The following is a 21,969-nucleotide window of genomic DNA, read 5'->3' on the forward strand; positions in this document are numbered from 1 at the left end:
CTGTATAAAATCACGAACCTTTAGAAAGACTTTAGAACACTTTAGCTCCAATGTTCTGTCTTCCAACTTAGATACTTTCACTATTGTTTTGGACAGTTTTTTGCCTGCATTTTAGACTTTTTTTTTTTTTTTGGTACAAGTGCTATTTGCTTGGATTCACCTATACATTTCTTGGTAGTAAACAGAGGAAGGAATCTTAATTTTTCCCTGGGAACTTGATAATAGGAAGGCATTTTTCATGGCATTATTTGGGCTGCAGTTATACTGTTGTCAGGACTATCATATCATCAACAGTAAGCCATCTTGGACAATGAGACCATAGGTAAGTATGAGAAAAAGATCGGGGTGGGGGTGAATTTTTAGCAAGACCTTGGTAATTGAACTAAAGTCTTACTTGAATGCATTTCAGTGCCTTTTTGCAGCCAAAACTCAACTGCTCACCACTGCTCACCACCACCTAGAAGGATATGTAAAGTAACAGTAATTGGTATTGAGGGAGTAGTTTCCCAAAGGTGAAAACAGAACTGAACTGATACAGGTAATTGTCTGGTCTCCTCCCCTGAGAAGTAGCCTTGGTCTACTTAAAATTGTTAGGCCAATTTGCTTAAAGAAATAAAACTCCAGGAACAATGAGAACACGTGTACCCTTGCTCCTCGTGGGTAAAATGACTTCTACTCCATTCCCAGAGGAGCGCCTCCTTGCCCCACCCCCTTCATTTGCTCCTCCACATCTGGCCACATTTAAGGGTTTCTGGTTGTAAGTGGCCCTGCCTCTTCTCTCTTAGACCTGCAGGCCCTCAAGCAGGGCAGTCTATAGTTCTTCTCCTGCTTCCACCTGGTTAGCACAGCTGAAGCAGAGGTCAAGCACCTGCATAGAAGCCTGCCTCTCTGGTGCTCTGTCTCCCATGCTGGATGGGCAAGTGTGCTCTCAGCGTTTGCTCTACAGGTATCTCTCTCCCTCAGACAGGCCCCAAGGTCCGGATTGGGAAGGAGGGCAGAGGGTGTGATGGAGAAGTAAGAATAGGAAGAAAACCTCAACTGTTCTCAGAGTTGGTTTATACCAGACAGCCTAAACCAGTACTTTACTTTGATATGCCTCTGGTGCGTACGTGAGTACTCCATCAGTTAATAATTAGGGGAGAATGGAGATTAACTGAACCCAGGAGATGACAAGAAGCCTATATGATGTCTTTACATCTGAACAGTAAAACCATAAAGCATCAATTCATTACCATCTAAAATTAAAATCAAATACTCTAAAAAAAAAAAGAAAGAAAAAAAATTTAAAGAAAAAATAGAAAAAAAAACATTTAAAATTTAAAAAATCAAATACCATGACTCATTGACAACTGATAACATTTATCCATTTGATTTGAGGAACTTTATAAAGAGAACAGATTAAAAATTAGCTAACAGAGTAAAGCTTTTGTTAAGTTCTCTTACCACAAAAGAAAAATAAATATAAAAAATAATGGGGTGGGAAGAAAATGTTGAAGGTAATAGATAAATTTATATCGTTGATTGTGGTAATGGTTTCATGGGTATATACTTATCTCCAAACTCATTAAGTTGTATCTTTTAAATATTTACAGCTTTTTGTTTGTCCATTTTATCCCAAACAGAGATTTTGAAAAAGACAATAGAAATGTGAATCAAATGTCAGATTTCTACAGATAATGGGAATTAGAAAGCTGAGGCTAGTTTGTGAGCTAAATTGAATTATACAGAATTATCTCAATAAGTGCCTTAAAATTAGCAGATGGGCACCATGAAGATCAGCTTTACTCCTCCCTCTCACTACAAGCTTTATTCCAGAAAGTAGCTGAGTATGATAACTATAACAGGGATGTAATTAGTTCATAAATTCTCCTTGACACTCTATAAAACTAGGCTAAGTTATAATTATTACACAGAAGCTATTTCCACGGGACCATGATAGACATGCATGTATTTCTATATATGCCTACTTCTTTGCTCATTTAAATGAAACAATATATTTTTAAAACTCTTGAATTCTGAAGAAGTTTATTTAAATCACCCAAATGGTTGCTGGATTTAACCCACTTGCAGCTAGGAGAGAATCAGAAGAGAACATGGTGAAACAACTGAAGTCAGTAAAAATATAATACTGCACATATTTTACTTAATTATATTTATAAAGTCCAAATATTTAAAATCTGTCTTCACAGTTTTCTGTTCCTCCTATTTTTAAATCAGTTCATTCAATAGTATTTACCAACATATTAGAGGTTTTAATAAAAAGAGAATGAATTTTAAAGTCAAACACAACAAGATTTACTCGTTTCGCTTTACTTTGTAGCTGTGTGATTATGGCCAAGTTACTGAACTGTTCTGTAAAGTGGAATCAACAACATTTACTGTAGACAAATCAGAGTTAATATATATAAGTTATAATTGTTATAGGTATTATTATTTTATTTTGATTGGGTCATACTATTAACCCTATCTTCCTAATTCACTTATTTTTGCTAGTTTCAATGAAAACTTGAAGTAGTCTTGAACTGAGATGCCTACCACAGTAATTGGCATATAGCACGTGCTCAAAAAATTAAAGCTATAAATATTTATTACTCGTAAATAAAGGAACTGTGGTTGGTGTTTCCTTAATCCCATAGACTTCTATCAGTAGATTTCATAACAATGAGATTCTTGTTTATCTAACGTTCTATTTTTTTTTCCTATTTCAGAGTTGTCCTGAGAATCTTTGGTTTTCCTTTTTTATGAGTCATTCACCACCTCAGTGATCCATCACCACCTGTGCATCAAAGCACCTCCAGAATTATAAAGCACTTGTAAAGACGTCAGAGAAAGGATATTACTACGGAGGGACTCAGATGTTAGGTAATCAGCTATTATTTGGGTGGAAAGCCTCAAAAAATAGTTTGACAGATTTTTTCCTATCAATTAAATAGTTTGGGGAGCTTTTTATACATACAGCCTTAACTTTCACCAGTGAGCCCTATCTTTCCTTACTGCAACAATCACTCCACAAATGCAAAGAATCCCCCAAGTCAGCACAATACAATATAATATAAGCCACGGAAACCAGAGCCAAGAAAGATGACCAAAGACTTAACATTCCATTTCATACATAGTTGGTGCTAGACTCAGAAAGCTGGAATCTCATACATGTAGAGATTGAAAACTACAATGTCATTTTAGTATTATGTTTTCTGGCTAGCCTGATTTCAGCTACAACTCCAGCTTGTTCTGTCTCTCTTCTAAATCAAAACTGAGCAAAAGTCAGAATGACAAAAGTAGCTATGACAAACAACGAAGAGAAAAGACCAGAGAGACACAAGAAGGCACCATGCTGCAGTTTCTCCACTTCACAGGAAAAGCCATATGCAATGGGAGGGAGGGAAGAAGGCAGGGAGGAAGCCAGCCAGAAGCTCTTCCTCCAGACACAACTCTTTTCAACGACGTAAGCTCATTCATTCAACAAACTTTTGTGGGGCATCCCATGTGAATAATTCACTGAGGCATCGCTACAACAGCCTTTAGGGATGCAGCTGTGATCCCAAGACAGATTAAGTTTCTTTGCATCACAATGTTTTTGTGTATTTTTTCTTTTTAAAATACTCATATATTCTGTCTGCAATTGATCAGTCAACATTTATCAGATATCTATTACGTCTGTGAATAAAACTCAAAAATAGATAATATATATTACAAATCATCTAGACAAAAACATCTTTGTCAACTAGATCAAAGGTCATCACTTGAAAACTGGGAGGAAAAGAAGTAAAGGAAACAGTAGATGATAAATTTTAAATTGGTATTCAATGATTTATTCATCTAACACAGATAAGGTGCTTGTAACGTGTGAGGAGCCACAGGAGACGTAAAAATGAATTGAGACAGAAAGAAGACAACCATTTTGCAGGTCCCATCCATTCTCCTGTGATTACCTCCTGCCATTCTTGATTCAGACAGACACTGGGCTTTAATCCTGCCTCTACTGTGCGACCTTCAGCAAGTTACCTAAAATCACTAAGCCTGTCCATCTGCAGAGTGGAGCTAATAATAATATTCTTAGCTTGTGTATTAGGTTGTTGCGGGGCTTAAATAAATGATGTCTACAAATCATTTTAACACAATACCTGATATAAAAATAGCTAACAGATATTAATGCTTATCCTTACTACTATTACTCTACTTCAATTAATCTCACACTTTCCTTTCTTGCTCTTCACACCTACGGCTACCATCCTAATTAGGCTATTTTAGTACTTCAATTTAAAAAAGTTTTTCCTGGCTTCATGGCCAAGCCAGTCATGAAGCACAATGAGCTCTGCCCCGTACATAACATTCTGTTGTACTTCTGCTTCTACTCATTCCTCTGACCAGCATTCCTCCGACTTGATCCAACTGGGTAAAAATTCAATCCATCTCGCACAATCCTGTCAAATACCTTCACAAAGCCTACCCTAGTCTTCTACAAGAAACAGCTTTACTTTCTTCTGAGTTTCCACTGAGCTTATGGCAGTCACCACTCTTCCCCTATAAACCATCTTTATACTGTACACCAAGACTGATATTCTCGGTTCCCAATTAGAAGAATGATGAGGGTGTATAAAAGGTTTGCATTTTTTCCTCCAGAAAATAATCACTGCCTAAGACTATGGGCATCACTTTGTTACCTAAGTGAAGAGCAAATCACAGAATCTGCTCCACAAAATTCTAAAAATGTCATAAACATTGAAATGGATCACTGAAAAACATCTACACTGTAAATATACAAGATAGAAACAAGAAATTAAAATTTGGTACCAAGACATATATAATGTTCTAAGAATTTTAAAAAGATTATATAATTGTTTTCTTACTTTTCTTTCCTACTGCCCAACTGCCGAGCTGTATATTGATCCCCATAGTCAAGCAGTACCAGTTGTCGAGAAAAGATATTCACTTTGTTGCCTATAAATAAATCTTCCAAGTGAAGGTCTTCATATTTGGTCCGCTTCAAAAAGGTGCGATGATTCTTTACATCATGCTATAACCAAAAACAATACAATAAAACAAATAATTATCAGTAGGTAAACTTCATTTTAAAATTAGGAATATTTATTAATTTTGTTCTATTAAACATGCTATATAATGTGTCATTTTTGCTGAAAGTACAAACCATAATTTCTTTCCTAAACTCATGTATTTCCTAGTCTAATCTAGTAATAACATAAAAATTACAAATTCAATACTATTAAAAATCCTGAATAGAAACATTTATTTCCAAATCATCACAGCAAATTAGTGCCTACGAAATCCCAGAGAAATTCCAAATTTCTGCTTTCTTGCCTACACACAATTCCAATTCCAAATCTACCTGCAAAAGGGGCTGTCAACAAAGGGACACAAAGAAATAAGCAGGGCTTTTTTAGCTCAGTCTTCTTCAATTTGACTTTCTGTAGTGATAACAACATTCAACAATGGTGACATTTATAAGCATGATAATCTTTAACTATAGCCACATATTAACTATTACTTAATCCAAAACATGAATAATCCCACTTCAGTTTTCTAACCAAAAAAATAATTTCTATTAAAAAATAATGGCACAAGGTATCTGGTATTGGAATTATAATACCAAAATTTTTTTAATTCCCAAAATAAAAAATGTATTTTTAAAAGCAACTATAAAAAAGGCAATCCTATTCCTCTCCCAATCCCACCTTTGCTCCATTTGCCAACTTTTAAGCAAAGAAAAGCTCATTTACCATTTCAACAGATCCATCCCCTGGGTAAAATAAAAGCTCATAACGTCGAAATAGTGAAGCATTTGGATCATACCACTCCGCAATGAAAACGAATCTTTCACTATGATTCTGCAAAGAAAGAAGAATTTTAACACTAACATATAAAACATAAGCACACTTGTAAAAATCATACAAATTGAAAGAATTACCAAATATTTGCAATGAACAAATTTGTTATTACTTATTATATTGAATAATTCTGCTTTTCAACAATATGACAGCTATCAACACCCTCAGAAATATTTCCTTCTAATTTCTCATTAAACATCTTTAGGTATCTCAAAGATGACTTATGAACTGCTTAATACTTCACAGCCATCCAATCATCCCGGGTAAACTGACACTTTTTTAGAATATGAGCTCCTGATTTGACTACTGTGATCTTTCAATCCTTCTGAAAGCAAGTTTGCGTATAAGCAGATACTCAATAAACTAGTATGAGAAAAAATTTCTGAGAGGCTAGCTCTCAATTACATGAAGTTCTAACTGTTCTAAATCTAAGACTCCAGCAGTACTAGAATACTGTTGTCATTCAAATTATAGTAAGCATCTTCTCTCCTTAGTAATTTCACATGATAGTATCTTTTTATAGAAATAGTAGGAGAATGTGTTAGTCTAGGTCCCTCGAGTAGCAGACAAGATGCCAAGACATGATTAAACATGCAAGAATTTTATTCCTGTAAGAGAAATTCTATATGGGAAATTCCTACAAGAGAAAACAGGGAGCAATCCAGGGAAAGCCGACAGACCACAATACAAATTTGACACTGAGTGAAGGAGAGAGAGAAGGAAGGTTGGGTGGAATCCTCCTGGATTGTTCTATAGACTAAGGAAGGTTCAGCAAGACCACCGGGGAGTGCCTGAGCCAGTTAGCCCTCAGAGACGTCCCTGAATTCCAGCGATGGGCCTGCTTTAGTTTCCCTGCTCCTTTCAGTCACAGGCTGGGAGCAGCCCTTGGGAAGCATGTACTAAACACAAAGGCAGCAGTGGATTCCAAAGCAGAGGAGCTGAGGCCCTTTGGTCATTTAAGCTCCCTCTAGCTGAAGATCTGTGAGATGCATACAATAAAAACGTCAAAATTAGCCCTCTTTCCTTGACTATTAGGCAGGATTTCCCATCATAGGTTATTAATATCTTAGCCCCCAAAGGTCTTTCATCACAATAAGCAAATGAGGATGTAAGGAAGAAAAGAATCTAAGGGTTTTGTTGCTAATTCTGGATTTGCCTCTGATTCTCTGGTTAGCGTATATAATACACGGGTTCCTTTTATGTTAATAATTCACCTATAAATTCTAATAGTAGTATGTCTAGTTATATTTATGATTATACTCATAAGCTATAATGTAGATAGTTTTTAAGATACTATTTTATTTTTCCCACAATCATCCAAATACACACTTAATAATGCTTATTAGTCAAGAGAAAACAAAGGTAAAATAAGACAAGCCTTTCTTCATTATTTTTCATATTGAACCTTATAAATATAGCTTTTTTATTTTTATTTTTTTAATACAGCTTTTTAAAATTTAGGTTTCACTGCATTCTAGTATTATACTCTCCTTTTAATACAAAATTTAAATATTCGTAGTTCTTTAAAATTTTTACTATCTATATTAAAATATTCATTTTCTCAAAAACATCATTTAAATATTACCTTCAATAAAATAAAAAAATAAAATTATGAAATGGAAAAATGATGAGACATCAAACTGAAGGCAGAAGGGCAAAGAAAGTGAGGCAAATGAAAAACCAATGAAATTTGGCACTTTCATTGTGCAAAAGCTTTTACGTTTCATGAGGTCCCATTTGTTTATTCTTGATTTTATTTCCTTTATTCTAGGAGGTGGGTCAAAAACGATCTTGCTTGGATGAATGTCATAGAGTGTTCTGCCTATGTTTTCCTCTAGGAGTTTTATAGTGTCTGGCCTTACATGTAGGTCTTTAATCCATTTGGAGTTTATTTTTGTGTATGGTGTTAGGAAGTGTTCTCATTTCATTCTTTTACATGTTGCTGTCCAATTTTCCCAGCACCACTAACTGAAGAGGCTGTCTTTTTTCCACTGTATATTCTTGCATGGGCATAAGCAGACAAACACTGGAATTTGGGCCTACCAAAGAAACCAACACTTGAGGGGCAAAGATCCTGGAGAAAAGGAAACCATAGAGAAGTGAGCTCAAACCTGTGTTTGTTTAATGGAGCTTTCAGGACCATCACAGTGCTGTGGGGAAGAAAAATGAGAGTTCAAACCCACCAAAGAGGAGACCCCTGATAAACTGTCTAGCCTTCCTGTTGTGACTCCTGGAGCAAGGTAAGCTGATGCTTACAAAATTTGAAATAAGTTTTGTGTTCACTCAATGATTAGTCCTTAATCATGCTGAAGTGATAGGTTCCTCCATTCTAGCCCCCAGCATCTTCAGAAATGGAAATACGGCTTTTCAAGCACAGTGTCAAGCTTTCAAAGATAGCTTTGAAAAAACAAAAACAGACAATAAAAAGGAATCCATGAATACCCTACATATTATCTGGCAAAGGCTTCAAAATAACAATGATAGCTATGAAAAATATATGTCAAGATTAATAATTTCACCAGGGAGTCAAAATCTATTTTTTTAATCAATCAGAAATTCAAGAATGAAAACTAACTGCCAACATAGCATTCTATAACTAGCAAAATTACCCTTCAAAAGGTGGAGGTGAAATATATTTTGAGATGAGCAAAAACAGAAATTTATTGCCAGTGTACCTGCATTAAAAGAAATTCTAAAGAAAGTTCTAAAGGAAAAAAGAAAATGATTCAAGATGACTCAAGGAACAGAGGACTGAAAAACAATGGAAATGTAAATATGTGGGTAAATCTAAATAAACAATGCATATACAAAATAACAATGTCTTATGGGACATAAAATAAGTAGAATTTGAATGCAGATCAATAAGAATATAAAGGGTGTGAGAGGAAGGCAATATTTTTCTAATTATGTGAAGCAAAAAAAGTATCTCCTACATCAGTTGCTCAACCTTTTCTCAAATTCCAATGAACATCAGTGAAGAGAATTCTCTTAAGATAATAGGCACACAAACCAAAGACATTCTGTTCAATTTTTCACCCTCTGTTCTGTTAGAATGACTTTTCTTCATCTCCTAGTGCTCAGACAACAGGAAAACAATTCTCAAAATGTTTATTCAAACCTTAAGAAATTAATGATAACCATTAATCATGACAATAACAACAATAATAATTTTTAGAGTATCTACTAAGTAGCAGTTTCTTTACTTCATTCTCGTAACAGACAATGTAGGTTGACAGAAATAGGGATACTATTTCATGAACAAGGATAGTAAAGCTCAGAAAATTTCTTCTTTTTTTATTATTTTATTTTTATTTTTATTTATTTTTAATTTTTAAATTTTTTTTTATTTTTTTATTGATGCATAGTTGATTTACAATGTGTTAATTTCAGGTATACAGTAAAGTGATTCAGTTATATATACATATTTTTTTAAGATTTTTTTTTTTAATGTGGACCATTTCTTTTTCCTCTGATGTTTATTGAACTATAATTGTTTTACAATGTTGTGCAGTTTCCGTTGTACAACAAAGTGAATCAACTGTATTTACACATATATCACCATGTCCCCTCCCTCTTGAGCCTCCCTCCCCTCCTCCCTATCCCACCCCTCTAGGTCATCACCAAGCATTGAGTTGACCTCCCTACGTTATGCAGCTGCTTTGGTAGTGTATATATGGCTATACTATCCTCTCACTTCGTCCCAGTTTCCTCTCCCCCCTCCACACTGTCTCCCTTCCCTGTGTCCTCAAGATCATTCTTTACATCTGCGTCTTTATTCTCGTCCTGCCCCAGGTTCATCAGTACCGTTTTGTTGTTGTTGTTGTTTGTGTTTTTGTTTTGTTGTATTTTTGTTTTTAAGATTCCATATATATGCATTAGCATATGACATTTGTTTTTCTCTTTCTGGCTTACTTCACTCTGTATGACAGACTCTAGGTCCATCCACCTCACTACAAATAACTCAATTTCATTCCTTTTTATGGCTGAGTAATATCCCATTGTATATATGTGCCACATCTTCTTTATCCATTCATTTGTTGATGGGCATTTAGGTTGCTTCCATGTCCTGGCTATTGTAAATAGTGCAGAAATGAACATTGTGGTACATGTATCTTTTTGAATTATGGTTTTCTCAGGGTATATGCCCAGTAGTGCGATTGCTGGGTCATAAGTTAGCTCTATTTTTAGTTTTTTAAGGAACCTCCATACTGTTCTCCATAGTGGCTGTATCAATTTACATTCCCACCAACAGTGCAGGAGAGTTCCCTTTTCTCTACATCCTCTCCAGCATTTATTGTTTCTAGATTTTTTGATGATGGCCATTCTGACCGGTGTGAGGTTGATACCTCATTGTGGCTTTGACTTGCATTTCTCTAATGATCAGTGATGTTGAGCAGCTTTTCATGTACCTCTTGGCCATCTGTATGTCTTCTTTGGAGAAACGTCTAGGTCTTCTGCCCATTTTTGGATTGGGTTGTTTGTTTTTTTGATATTGAAGCTCAGAAAATTTGAACACTGGTCCAAGGTTACACAGCAAAAATGAGTAAGTCAGCACTTAAATTTTGGTCCTTCAGACTTTTCAAAGCCCATGTTTTGTCCCATTAAACAGCACTGCCTAAATACATACAATGATACAAAAGTCAGTGTTAAAGAAAGTATTCATTCAGTGGGCCTAAAATAATGATGAACTGAGTTATTTAACTACTCCTCTATGTAAAGTTAAATAATTCCATACAGGGTCAATTTTGTAACCTTTAACAATCATGTAGGAGAAAGGGAATGGATTATTATAAAATAGGATGAGGCAATCAGGTTGCTCCCTGTGACATCAAACATACTCAATAAAATATCTCTTTTCAGTTATGTCTCAATTCCAGAATCTTAAGAAATCAAGAGTCAGTGAGGTATGTCCTTATAAAATACAAAAAAAAAAAACCTTAAATATAAAACTATATTTTAAAACTCCTATAACATTCATGGAAATGCAAGAGACCCAGAATAGCTAAAACACTCCTGAAAAAGAAGAACAAAGTTAGAGGACTCACATTTTCTACTTTTCAAAACTTACTGCAAAGCTACAGTAATCAAGAGAGTGTAGCACTGACACAGAATAAATATAGATTAATCTAATAGAAGAGAGCCCAGAAATGAGCTCATACATATCTAACTGACTGATTTTCATCAAGGGCACCAAGATCATTCAATGGGGAAAGAACAGTCTTTCAATAAATAACGCTGCGACAACTGGATATCCATAGGCCAAAAAAAAAAATGAAATTGGATCCCTACCTCACACTATAAACAAAAATTAACTCAAAATGGATCATAGACTTAAACACTGAAAGATAAGCTAGAAAAACTGTTTGAAGAAAACATTTGTGACCTTGGGTTAAGCAATGGCTTCTTAGATAAGACACCAAAAGCACAGGTAACCAAAAAACAAAACAAAAACAATAACAGCAAAAACAAATAATTTGCACTCCAAATGATACCATCAAGGGGGCAAAATGACAACCCACAGAGCTGGAGAAAATATTTAGAAATCATATATCTGATAAGGGAGGGTCTAGTATCCAGAATGTATTAAGAACTCTAACAACTCAATAATAAAAGACAACCCAGTTACAAACTGGGCAAAGGATCTGAGTAGATATTTTTCCAAAGAAGATATAAGAAGATATATACAAATAGCCAATAAACCTATGAAAAGATGCTCAATACCACTAGCTATTAGGGAAATGGAAATCAAAACCACAATGACATAGTACTTCACACACACTAGAATGGCTATAACAAAAAAGATAGATAATAACAGATGTTGGTGAGGATGTGGAGAAAATGGAACTCTCACATGTTGCTTGTAGAAATGTAAAATGATGCAGCTACTTTGGAAAACAGTTTGGCAGTTCCTCAAAATGCTAAACATAGAGTTACATATGACCTAGCAATTCCACTCCTAGATATATACCCGAGAGAAATGAAAATATAGTATATATCCATACAAAAACTTGTACATGAATGTTTATAACAGCATTATTCATTATAGTCAAAAAATGTGGAAGTGACCCAAATGTCCATCAACTGACAAATGGATAAATTGTGGTATGTCCATACAACAGAATATTATTTGTCAATAAGAAGCAATGGAGTACTGACTCATGCTACAATATTGATGAATCTTGAAAACATTATGCTAAATAAAAGAAACCAGTTACAAAAGATCACATATTCCATTCATATGATTTCACTTGTATGAAATGTTCAGAACAGACAAATAGAGACCAAAAGTAGGTTAGTGGTTGCCAGGGTTTTCAGGGATGGAGGGATGAGAGTGACTACTAATGGATGTGGCATTACCCTTTTGGGGTAATGAAAATCTTCTAAAATTGATTGTGATGACGGATATGCTAAAAGCCACCAAATTGTACACTTTAAATTGGTGAATATTATGGCACATGAGTTATATTTCAGTAAAGCTCTTTTAAAATAAATAAAATACCATCAATTCAAGATACCAAACAAAATTTTATAAAGCAGATGCTATTTAGGAAATTACAGAAAGTATATGAATATATTGTGTTGACCATAGGTTGCTGCTTTGAAACCATTTTCACTGTGAGTACTATATTCTAATGTAGTCATGACCTCTAAGAAAAAATAATAATAAAGACAATTACTTTTTTATTATAAAAGAAGGAAAAAAGTAAATAGATACCAGAGGTCACACTTTTGAGAGGAAGGAATAGAGTTCTGTTAACTTTTAAAATTCCATCAGAAACCAAACAACCGAATGCAATGTCGAAAGGAAAGTTTGCAATACTACAGATCAGTTCTATAAATCTCTGATAAATAACCATCACACAGAAAAAGAGACAATAACTATGTCCATAGGATTTCAAAAGTGCCTAAACTCTTGGGTCTGAACTCTTAAAAGTTTTAGCATAAAGTTTCACAACAGCACTTATATACAAAGAAAAGATATTTCATAATCTCTAAAAAAATAGCCCTTTCCTTCATCTATAACTGTGATTTACCTCAATGAGACTGTTAAAAAGACTATACATGAATAATAATGGAATTTCTATTTATAGAAGAAGAAAGTAACTCTCCAGCAAGTACTGTTTCCTCTATGGAAACACATTTATCATGCCAAGTAAAAATCATATTCAAACTTGATTTAACCTTAACTTTCTGATTTACCTTTGCAGTAGAAACTGGTTATTTCCTAGAGTCAAAAGATGTCTAGAGACACAATGATGGTACATTTGGACTTGACAGAGAACAATGGTACATCTGAACATCCCATTCAGGCTGGCCTTTCAACTACTGCCTCACTACAGACACACACACACACACACACACACACACACACACACAAGGACATACCCACATTCACACACCTAAACCAAAGTTACCTTTGAAATTTCAAGAATTTTATTTTCCTCTTAAGTTGAGCCAAATCTAGCAAAGAACTCAATTCCTTTTTCCCCCAATGATGTCAAAGCTGAATTTCATTTTGTTCAAACCCTCCATTTTATGTATAAAGAAACTGAGGCAAGCAAATATAAATGCCTCGCATAAAATCACAGAGCTAGTTGCTATGACTCAGATCTTCCCATAATACTGGGCTTCCGGAGCCAACTCAAGAGGGAGAAACTAACATTTTAGTCACACATAGGGACACCTCCGGTTTTCTGCCAGATCTTCGGATGAGAATGTCACTGCCTGGATGATCAGAGGGACAATAAAGATTTTCGTTTCTGTCAGAAACACTATTATGCAGAACATTTAAAGATTATACTCGAGCAAAAAGAGACTTTTTCTTAAAAAAGCCAAATCATTTTCCTTCTCAACATTTTGAATATAATTTATACATAATAAAAGTTTTATCATTTATACATAATAAAACACTCAAGCACACTTTGTTCCAATTTTGTAAATAATCACCAATGTGTCATCTCACTTTTTTAATGTTATACTTAGTCTTCAAAGACAAAGGGACACTGAGGAAAATCCCAACAAACAGGCCTTCCTGAGTTTCCCCTAGTGAACCACCCTTCCCTCCTACTCCTTAACCTATCATATTCCCCCAAGACTGTCCAGTCTTCATCAAAGCCGGCGTAAAAATACTCAGGTCTGTTTCCTCAGGTCCTCATTTCCTTATGAAGTCTCCCATGTCACGTAAAACTTATATTAAAGAAATGTGTATGCTTTTCTCCTGTTAATCGGTCTTTGTTAGTTTAAACTTCAGACCCAGCCAGGGACCCTAAGAGGACTGAGGAAAACTTTTTCCTCCTCTATTCACACTATAGTCAAAGAAGCTAAGAAGAGAGCCAACAAAATGGAAGAGAAGCTTTCATGAGCTGCAGTTTGGGGGCTGTGAGGGAAGAGAGTGGTTAAGCAGCAAAAAGCGCAGTGGTTCTGCAAGACAGCAAAGAATAAGCAACAACATGCCAATGGTTATGTAAACAATAATGAAACCCGACGCAGAGTGGGGAAACTATAATCAGAGTATTAGCAATCCTAAACAAAAGTGGTTCTGTTCCTATTCCTAAAGATCAGCACAGAGAAACCGAATGAGCATGCATTTTTCATGGCCTGGGGACTTGAGGGATGATGGCCCAAATCCTTATTATTCAACTTAATGTTGGTAGGGAACACTTTCTGGAAGGACAATCAGGAATGTGACAAGCCAGTGATGGTGACTTTAGGGCTGCGCTGCACACACTCATGCATGAAGGGGTGGGAGGATTGGAGAGGGTCCTTTTCAATTTACACCTTTCTGCCCTGGTTGGCCCTGACTGTTCGGAGCTTGTATTACTTGTATTGTTTGATGTCAAGAGGCGTTAAATTGTTTTCTAATTTATAGTTTTCTTTATAGTTTAATTTGAAAATTTAATATTGAAAAACTGAAGCCAGTTTTTTTCCCTCTTTAATTGGGTAAGGACTAATTAAACATCCAGCAAAGATATTACTTGTCAGTAGATCCTCCCTCACATCATATATCATCTAGAACCTCTGGAGTTCGCTTCTACCAACCTACTATAAGATCAGAATGCGAATACAAAAAACAAACAAAATAAACAAAAAAACAAAGAGTATAACATGAATGTTAAGGAAATACACCAAGATATCAACTGTTAAATTTGGCTGGCAGCATTCTGTAGTTTCTTCCCCCACCTTTATATTGTTATTGTCTGTGTTCTCCCAATGTAAATTTGTTTCTAAAATCATAAAAATCATAAAAAAGCTCTTTAAAAATCAATGTAAACAATTACATATCAGATATATGATACAAAAAGAATGGGAAAATTAACCCTAAAAGTTTAAGATTTATTTTTCTTCTACTTCTCTATATTTTCTAAACTTTATATAACATAAAGTACAATAAAAAATTTCCTTATAAAAATCTTCATTTTAAAACATTTTACATGGTAGAAACTTTGGTGAGCAATTAGATATAGTGTTTTTTTTATTTTATATGAAACATAGTAAGGTAGATTGGAGTTGGGGGAGGAATGCTTTGAAGCAAAATGCATTCTTAAGTAGCAGTGGAATGCAGAGAAAGTAACAGAGGGCAAGTACCCAACACAAAAGCAGAAAGGAGAATATCCTTTTGCATTATTCAGAAAGAGGTAAATCCACTAAGAACAAATCTAAAACCATGATTTCAGATATCTCAAGACATGACAAAGCAGGGGCAGTTGGGGTGGGATGAACTGGGCGACTGGGATTGCCATATATACATTACTAATAAGAAAAAGTATCAAATTGTACACTTAAAAAAAAAAAGACATGACAATGATGATTTGAATCAAACATCGCCCTTGCCTTCCTAAGACGTTATAATTTAGCATGGAGAATAGCCAAACAATCACACAAATACTCTTTTTTGACCAAAAAAAAAAAGCAAACTACTGTTATTCTTATTTATTTCTAAGAGCACAATTGACTCAGTAAAGTAGGTCATTCAATTCTTCTCTCATCTTACTCAAAACCCATTTTACACTGTTTATATAACTAGTCATCAGAATGTGCTGTAAAGCACTTTACAACTTTTATTTTTAATTTCCCTTTGATGGTATGCATTTTCAAATGTTGAAAAACCTTAGATTGTTTTTCCAAACTTATTTTCTAACACCTTCTAAGAAAGGAAAATGTCATTTTAAATGTAGCATTAGAAAACTGCTGTCTATTCAAATAACATTCTGGTATGAATCATCTCCCAGTGCAGTCATCTTTTTTTAAATAGTAGGATTATACCATGTACATGCTGATTACTTAGGTAAATTTCTTCCATTCATTTTGTCATTTTGAAAACATTTTTCCTTCTTTCAATTCCTTTTTCAAAACTAGGTGATAACCAACAGAAATAATAATGTTCTTTTATAAAACAGGTAAAATTTTAAACTTATATGTATCTTGATTAAAGCATGATAATGAATGAACTTGCAGATGATGCCTGAAGAAAGGACAGGATTAATACAGATGAGTTAGCCACACACTGGCCCTTGCTATCACCTGAAGGTGTTCCACCACCAAATTGAGGGATTCAAGCATTCTCTTTACCGCCCATTTCCTCCTGCCCTTACAGTTAGTTTGTGCATCTTCTCCCTCTTTCACATCATCAGGCTTTCCAGTGCAGCAGCCCTTTCACATTCCCAACCCACCAGCCTCTCTCTCCTTCACTTCCCTCCCTATCCATCACAGATTCTTTGCTTTGTCACTTCAATCACACTCAATGATTCTTTTCATTGTACCATTTGGCAGACCCAATCCTAAGTGAAGTTAACCATTGTGCTTTCTCTGTGCTTGCAGTGGAGTTTATAGTTTTGCATTTTACATTTAGGTCTGTAATCCATTTTGAATTAACTTTTATGAAGTGTATAAGTTCTGTGTCTAGTCATTCATTTTGGGTCATATACATGCATAAAGGAAAGCCCAGCCCTACATGGACCATGTGAAACTAACAATCCTTCCCATGCATATATGCTTTAAAAAAAAATCTCTTAGTTCAAGAGTAAGTTTATCAAGCTTGTGCCAAGTATAATTGTACCTTGGCCTCATACACTTCAATATTACTGGTCAGAAAAAGCCATTCCAGAAATATCTCCATTGGCAGCAATACGGATTATCATACCAAGTGAAGTAAGTCAGACAAAGACAAATTTCTGATATCACTTATATGTGGAATCTAAAAAATAATACACATGAACCTATTTACAAAATAGAAACAGACAAAGAAAACCAACTTAGGGTTACCAAATGGGAAAGACTTGGGGCGGGGTACAAATTAGAAGTACGGGATTAACAGATACATCCTACTATATATATAAAATAGATAAGCAACAAGGATTTACTGTGTAACACAGGGAACAATATTCAATATCTTGTAATACCTTATAATGGAAAATAATCTGAAATAGATATATATTTTTTTTCTTTGCTGTACACCTGAAACTAACACAGTATTGTTATTGTAAATCAACTACACTTCAATTTAAAAAAAAAGAACCTTTCCATTTCTGATGACACTATAGCAGTCAATCAACAAATGCCAACTGAACCTGGCACCACCAGTATTGCTGAGTGCAATGCATGTGCCAAACTGAGTCTGCTGCTGCTACTATTGCTGCTCTCATTTGCTGGTGGCTACAGCAAATGACATGGCTCTGAACTGTGCTGCTCAAAAAGAAAATCCAAAAACCTGTAAAGAACTTTCTTTTGGGGTCAAATGGGAATACTTCAGGATAGCTAAGAATATGGGCTCTAGAGTCAGATAGACCTGGGGTTGATGACATGGTCAAGATACTTAACCTCTCTGAACCTCAGTTTCCCCACCTGTAAAATGGGAATAGTAAGAGTACTTTCCTCAAAGGGTAGCTGTGGGGATTACATGACTTAGTGTGTATAAAGCACTAGCATTTCTGTTGCCTGAGTCTTATAGCAGTGACGGTGGCTTGTAGGGCCACAGGTGTCTTTCAAGCTGCACTGCACACACTCATCTCCTTTACTGGCCTTTTTCTGACATACAAGAAGAGCCTCTTTTGATTCATGAGGCTGCAGCCTGCATTGCAGCAAATCCTAGTAAGTAGTTTTTTAAAGGTCTTTGCAGAAAAAATCAGTAGGAAGGAAAAAAGAATTTGTGACAAACAGAAAACTACAAATGTGATGAAAATTATATTTATTATGAAAAGAACATCTACTGAACATATATAGTTATTTCTGAAATAAGTAATTTTTTATAAAGGACATGTAGTAAAAAAGAGTCACTGCAAATTCTTGCCTTTTAGGGAGCTCAAAGTTACAGGTCTGTTTTCACCAATACAAAGTGAGTAACAATTTTTCTTTTTAAATTTTATGACATCATCTGTTACACATGAATCACTAGTATTATAATTCAAACTTCCCAAAGGAAAAGCATCACTAGAAAAAATTATAAATTACATTAATCAACATGAAATTACTGCTGCAAATTGTACATATGAAAACTTAAACCATGTGCCTTGGCTTGGCATGGAAACAGAGACGTTATAACAAAGCATTCACATTCTATAGCTAATAAAATATTTAAAGTCATATTGGACATTATACTTATTAGCAACCTATATGTTCAAAAGAGTAGGTATCATATCTTACCATTTAACCACTCTAAGATGCAAAATTAATTATGTGACTAGTTTCTAGGACCAAGAAGAAATCTGAGAAGCTATGTGAATGTTTATGAAATAGGAGTAAAATCTGAAGAATTTGCCTCCAATTACACAAAGCAAAGCAGAAATGTTCTATATTTTGTTTAAAAGGGAGAAATATGTACTTATAAGAAAGCATGTCAGTCCAAGGCTTCTCCGGTATCTAAAATAAAGCACAGGAAATAATTTTCAAATAAATTATCTAAATCTTCACTTAATGGCTCAACAGTGAAATAAAATGTCTACTTAAGGCAACTTTTCAAGTAATTTTTTATTCCCGATATCAATAAGCCCGGGAGAAAGGCAGGAAAAAGTGAAAATCATACTCATTATCTAATCCCACATTAATTATAAATGCAGAAGAAAATAAATAAAATATTAAAATGGATGGAAATGTACTCCCCGGATTCATAAGGTACTTGGGGTAACGATGAGTTTGTGGACATTTGTGTGCATTAGTTAAGTGAAGATGAATATTTCTGAATAATACATGATAATAGTATAAAATTACCTTTATTGCTTTTTACAAATAAACTACAAGGTTTCTGAAGAGGAGTTCTGATTATACATTGCTCCATTGTAACAGAGCGCCTTAACAAGTCCTTCATTCTTCCAGGGACCTTTTATTCTACCAAGGCCTCAGGAGGACATTGGAAAGATAAGCTATCAGCCCAGTACATACTGACATAAATGTTACCACCTTTAAAAGAAGAAAAGGAAGGAAGGAAAGCAGAGCCAGTATTGTTTTGTTTTGTTTTTTTAGGGTACCAACCATCATTATCTTGCATTAATCAGTGGGATCCACTGCTTACATCTGATTGCTTGTACTGATGACTCTTTGAGTGTTCTCTAAACTGCTACTATTTTAATTAACCTTTACAAATCATATTTACCTCTTACAACTGTTAGAATCAAATACTGAATCAAGCAGACAGGAAGGGAAAGGGAGATTAACCACAGTATGTTAGGCATAGGTAATACACTGTCTAGGTTGATCCTCACCACAAGCTTATCATGGAGGTACTCCCCCAATTTTCACCCATGAGAAACAGAGGTTCAGAGACATTAAGGTTAATTGTCCAGAGGTTACACAGATCAAACTGCTAGTCAGGGACAGTGCTGGAATTCAAGCAAAGGTTTGTCTGATGCCAAAAATCAATGCTCATTTCCAGGTATCAAAAGCACTGAATCAGGAAGAATATCAAAATCAAGAGTTTCGGATCAGCCAAAAGAACAGCAGAGATGGGAGACAGTGAGAAAGGTAGCTTGTCTACAAGGCACAACTGAGCACAAAAGCGGATTGCAATAAAAAATCAGAGGAGATCACTAACAATGAAAACTCAGTTTGGCCTCAATCCAAGAAAGAACAGGAACCATTCTAGAACTAGAGGACTCTGTCAAGGTTACTGAGGCCCTTCTTACATGTTTCTAGCAGTTGCATTTAAGATGTGTTGTAAGAGATCAAGGAAAAGGAGTTACTCAAGGTCAACACAAGACTCCTAGAGAATGAAAATCAGTTCATGGAATAGAAAAGAAAAAACTGCAGTGGCAACAACAGTATGATGTGGGGATGTGGATTCAGAAACACTGCAGATGTCTGTCTGGAAATGTCTTTATTTCACCTCCATTATTTTGAAGGGTATCTTTGCTAGTTATACAATTCTATGTTGTAGAACTAACAGTTATTCAAAAATGCATCTTGAAGAACAATACTTTGGATAGTTCTGCCCCGAAACAGTAACTGAGGAGACTATCCCAAGTAACTTCAGTTTTTCAAAGAAATGCATCTTTTAAAACTTAATGACATTACGTACCAACCACCTATTATATGTTTGAAACACAGTACTATACATCTAGTTTCTGAAATTGTGAAAGATGAAATTTTTAAATGGCTGTTGCTGGCATATCTTACAATTATAGAACTGCAAAGGGTCACTGTTAAGAGAGAAATACTAATTAAGAGTCATCGAAGTACAAAATAGTATATTGGGCACAGAAGATAGGAGTGGAAAATGTTTACAAAGTTGAATGAATAAGACTGTTGGAGCTTAGAATCTAAATGAGAAAAGATGCATAGTTATTAGAGTTATTTTTTAAAATCACAGAAAGCATATGCAATTTAGGAACAATTACTTATTATTATATCATTTTTCCATATGTTTAAAAACCCATTATAATAACAGCTTTCAAACTTTTGACTATTACAGTAATAACTTCACATCATGACCCAATGTACACATACATGTAAATATGTTACTAATAAGTTTCATGCAGCAATATTTATCCTTACTATGTGCTATGTACTAAGATATTTTTTCTTTTTTAAAATTTTATTTTATTTTATATTGGAGTATAGTTGATTAATAATGTTGTGTTAGTTTCAAGTATACGGTAAAGTGATTCAGTTATACATACACATATATCCATTCTTTTTTGGATTATGAAGATATTTTGTATTCCAGTCTCTTTTTTTAACACATTGATAGAGACCCACTAAACTGATTTTATGACCTACAAGTAAAGCCAAAAACCTTTGAAAAACACTGTATTACCACCCACTGCTCCTCCCACATCCTCTCCTTTGCTTTCAGGCTCACCACCCTCAAAAAGGGGGAAAAAAATGGTTTTCCCTACTGGAACCAAGCAATATATCAGTCACTAAAATAAATGTGCTGAATTGAAAACAGACTACAAAAGAGAAACAATTATACATTCAAAGAGATGGAAGAGGGCTTCCTAGGTGGCGCAGTGGGTAGGAATCCGCCTGCCAATGCAGGGCACACGGGTTCGATCCCTGCTCCAGGAAGATCCCACATGCCATGGAGCAACTAAGACCGTGTGCCACAACTATTGAGCCTGCGCTTTGATAGCCCGTGAGCCACAACTATTGAGCCCATGTGCTGCAACTACTGAAGCCAACGCACCTAGAGCCCGAGCTCTGCAACAAGAGAAGCCACAGCAATGAGGAGCATGCACACCACAACGAAGAGTAGCCCCCAATCACTGCAACTAAAGAAAGCCTGCACACAGCAAAAAAAGACCCAACACAGCCAATTAAATAAATAAATAAATAAATAAAAATTAAAGAAACAAAGAGATGGAAGAAATCATTTCTGAGGGGTATTTTAATTCACGTTGGCTATTGACCCATTCATGCATAGACAGAGTAGTAGCTCGTAAGGAAGAGGAAATTACAACTCTGTACTGTAGTTCAATGAGGTTGTAAGGAAACAGCCTATCATGCTATTGGGTCAGGACTGCATGGCACAAATAGTCAAACTGCTTAAAATCCTCATAGAAAGATAAAGCAATAAAAGAAGCAGTGTTTCTGAAGTCAATTATCTGAAACAGAGTCCAGTGAAAGAGCCAATACAACCTTTCACTGGGATTAAGCAATTATATTGTAGCCAGCAAGAACAATCACTTCTACA

The 21,969-nt window shown here is 35.1% G+C and overlaps 1 protein-coding gene across 4 annotated transcripts in view; it reads right to left on the reverse strand.

Annotated features, from left to right (window-relative positions):
- The window catches only part of NME7 (NME/NM23 family member 7), a 237,183-nt gene that overhangs the window by 187,426 nt on the left and 27,788 nt on the right, over positions 1-21,969 (reverse strand). For 3 of the 4 annotated variants that reach the window (XM_057729094.1, XM_057729093.1, XM_057729092.1), the window contains 2 exons: positions 5,739-5,846; positions 4,851-5,017 (listed from right to left, as the gene is read on the reverse strand). In XM_057729094.1, coding sequence (XP_057585077.1) covers positions 4,851-5,017; positions 5,739-5,741 — 170 coding nt within the window. In that variant the 5' untranslated portion in view covers positions 5,742-5,846. Of the gene's footprint in view, positions 1-4,850; positions 5,018-5,738; positions 5,847-18,663; positions 18,684-21,969 lie in introns of those variants that run through there. The other variant, XM_057729095.1, reaches the window with a different exon arrangement.

Source organism: Hippopotamus amphibius, chromosome 3 (assembly GCF_030028045.1).
Source record: "Hippopotamus amphibius kiboko isolate mHipAmp2 chromosome 3, mHipAmp2.hap2, whole genome shotgun sequence".
In the NCBI taxonomy this organism is placed as follows: Eukaryota; Metazoa; Chordata; class Mammalia; order Artiodactyla; family Hippopotamidae; genus Hippopotamus; species Hippopotamus amphibius.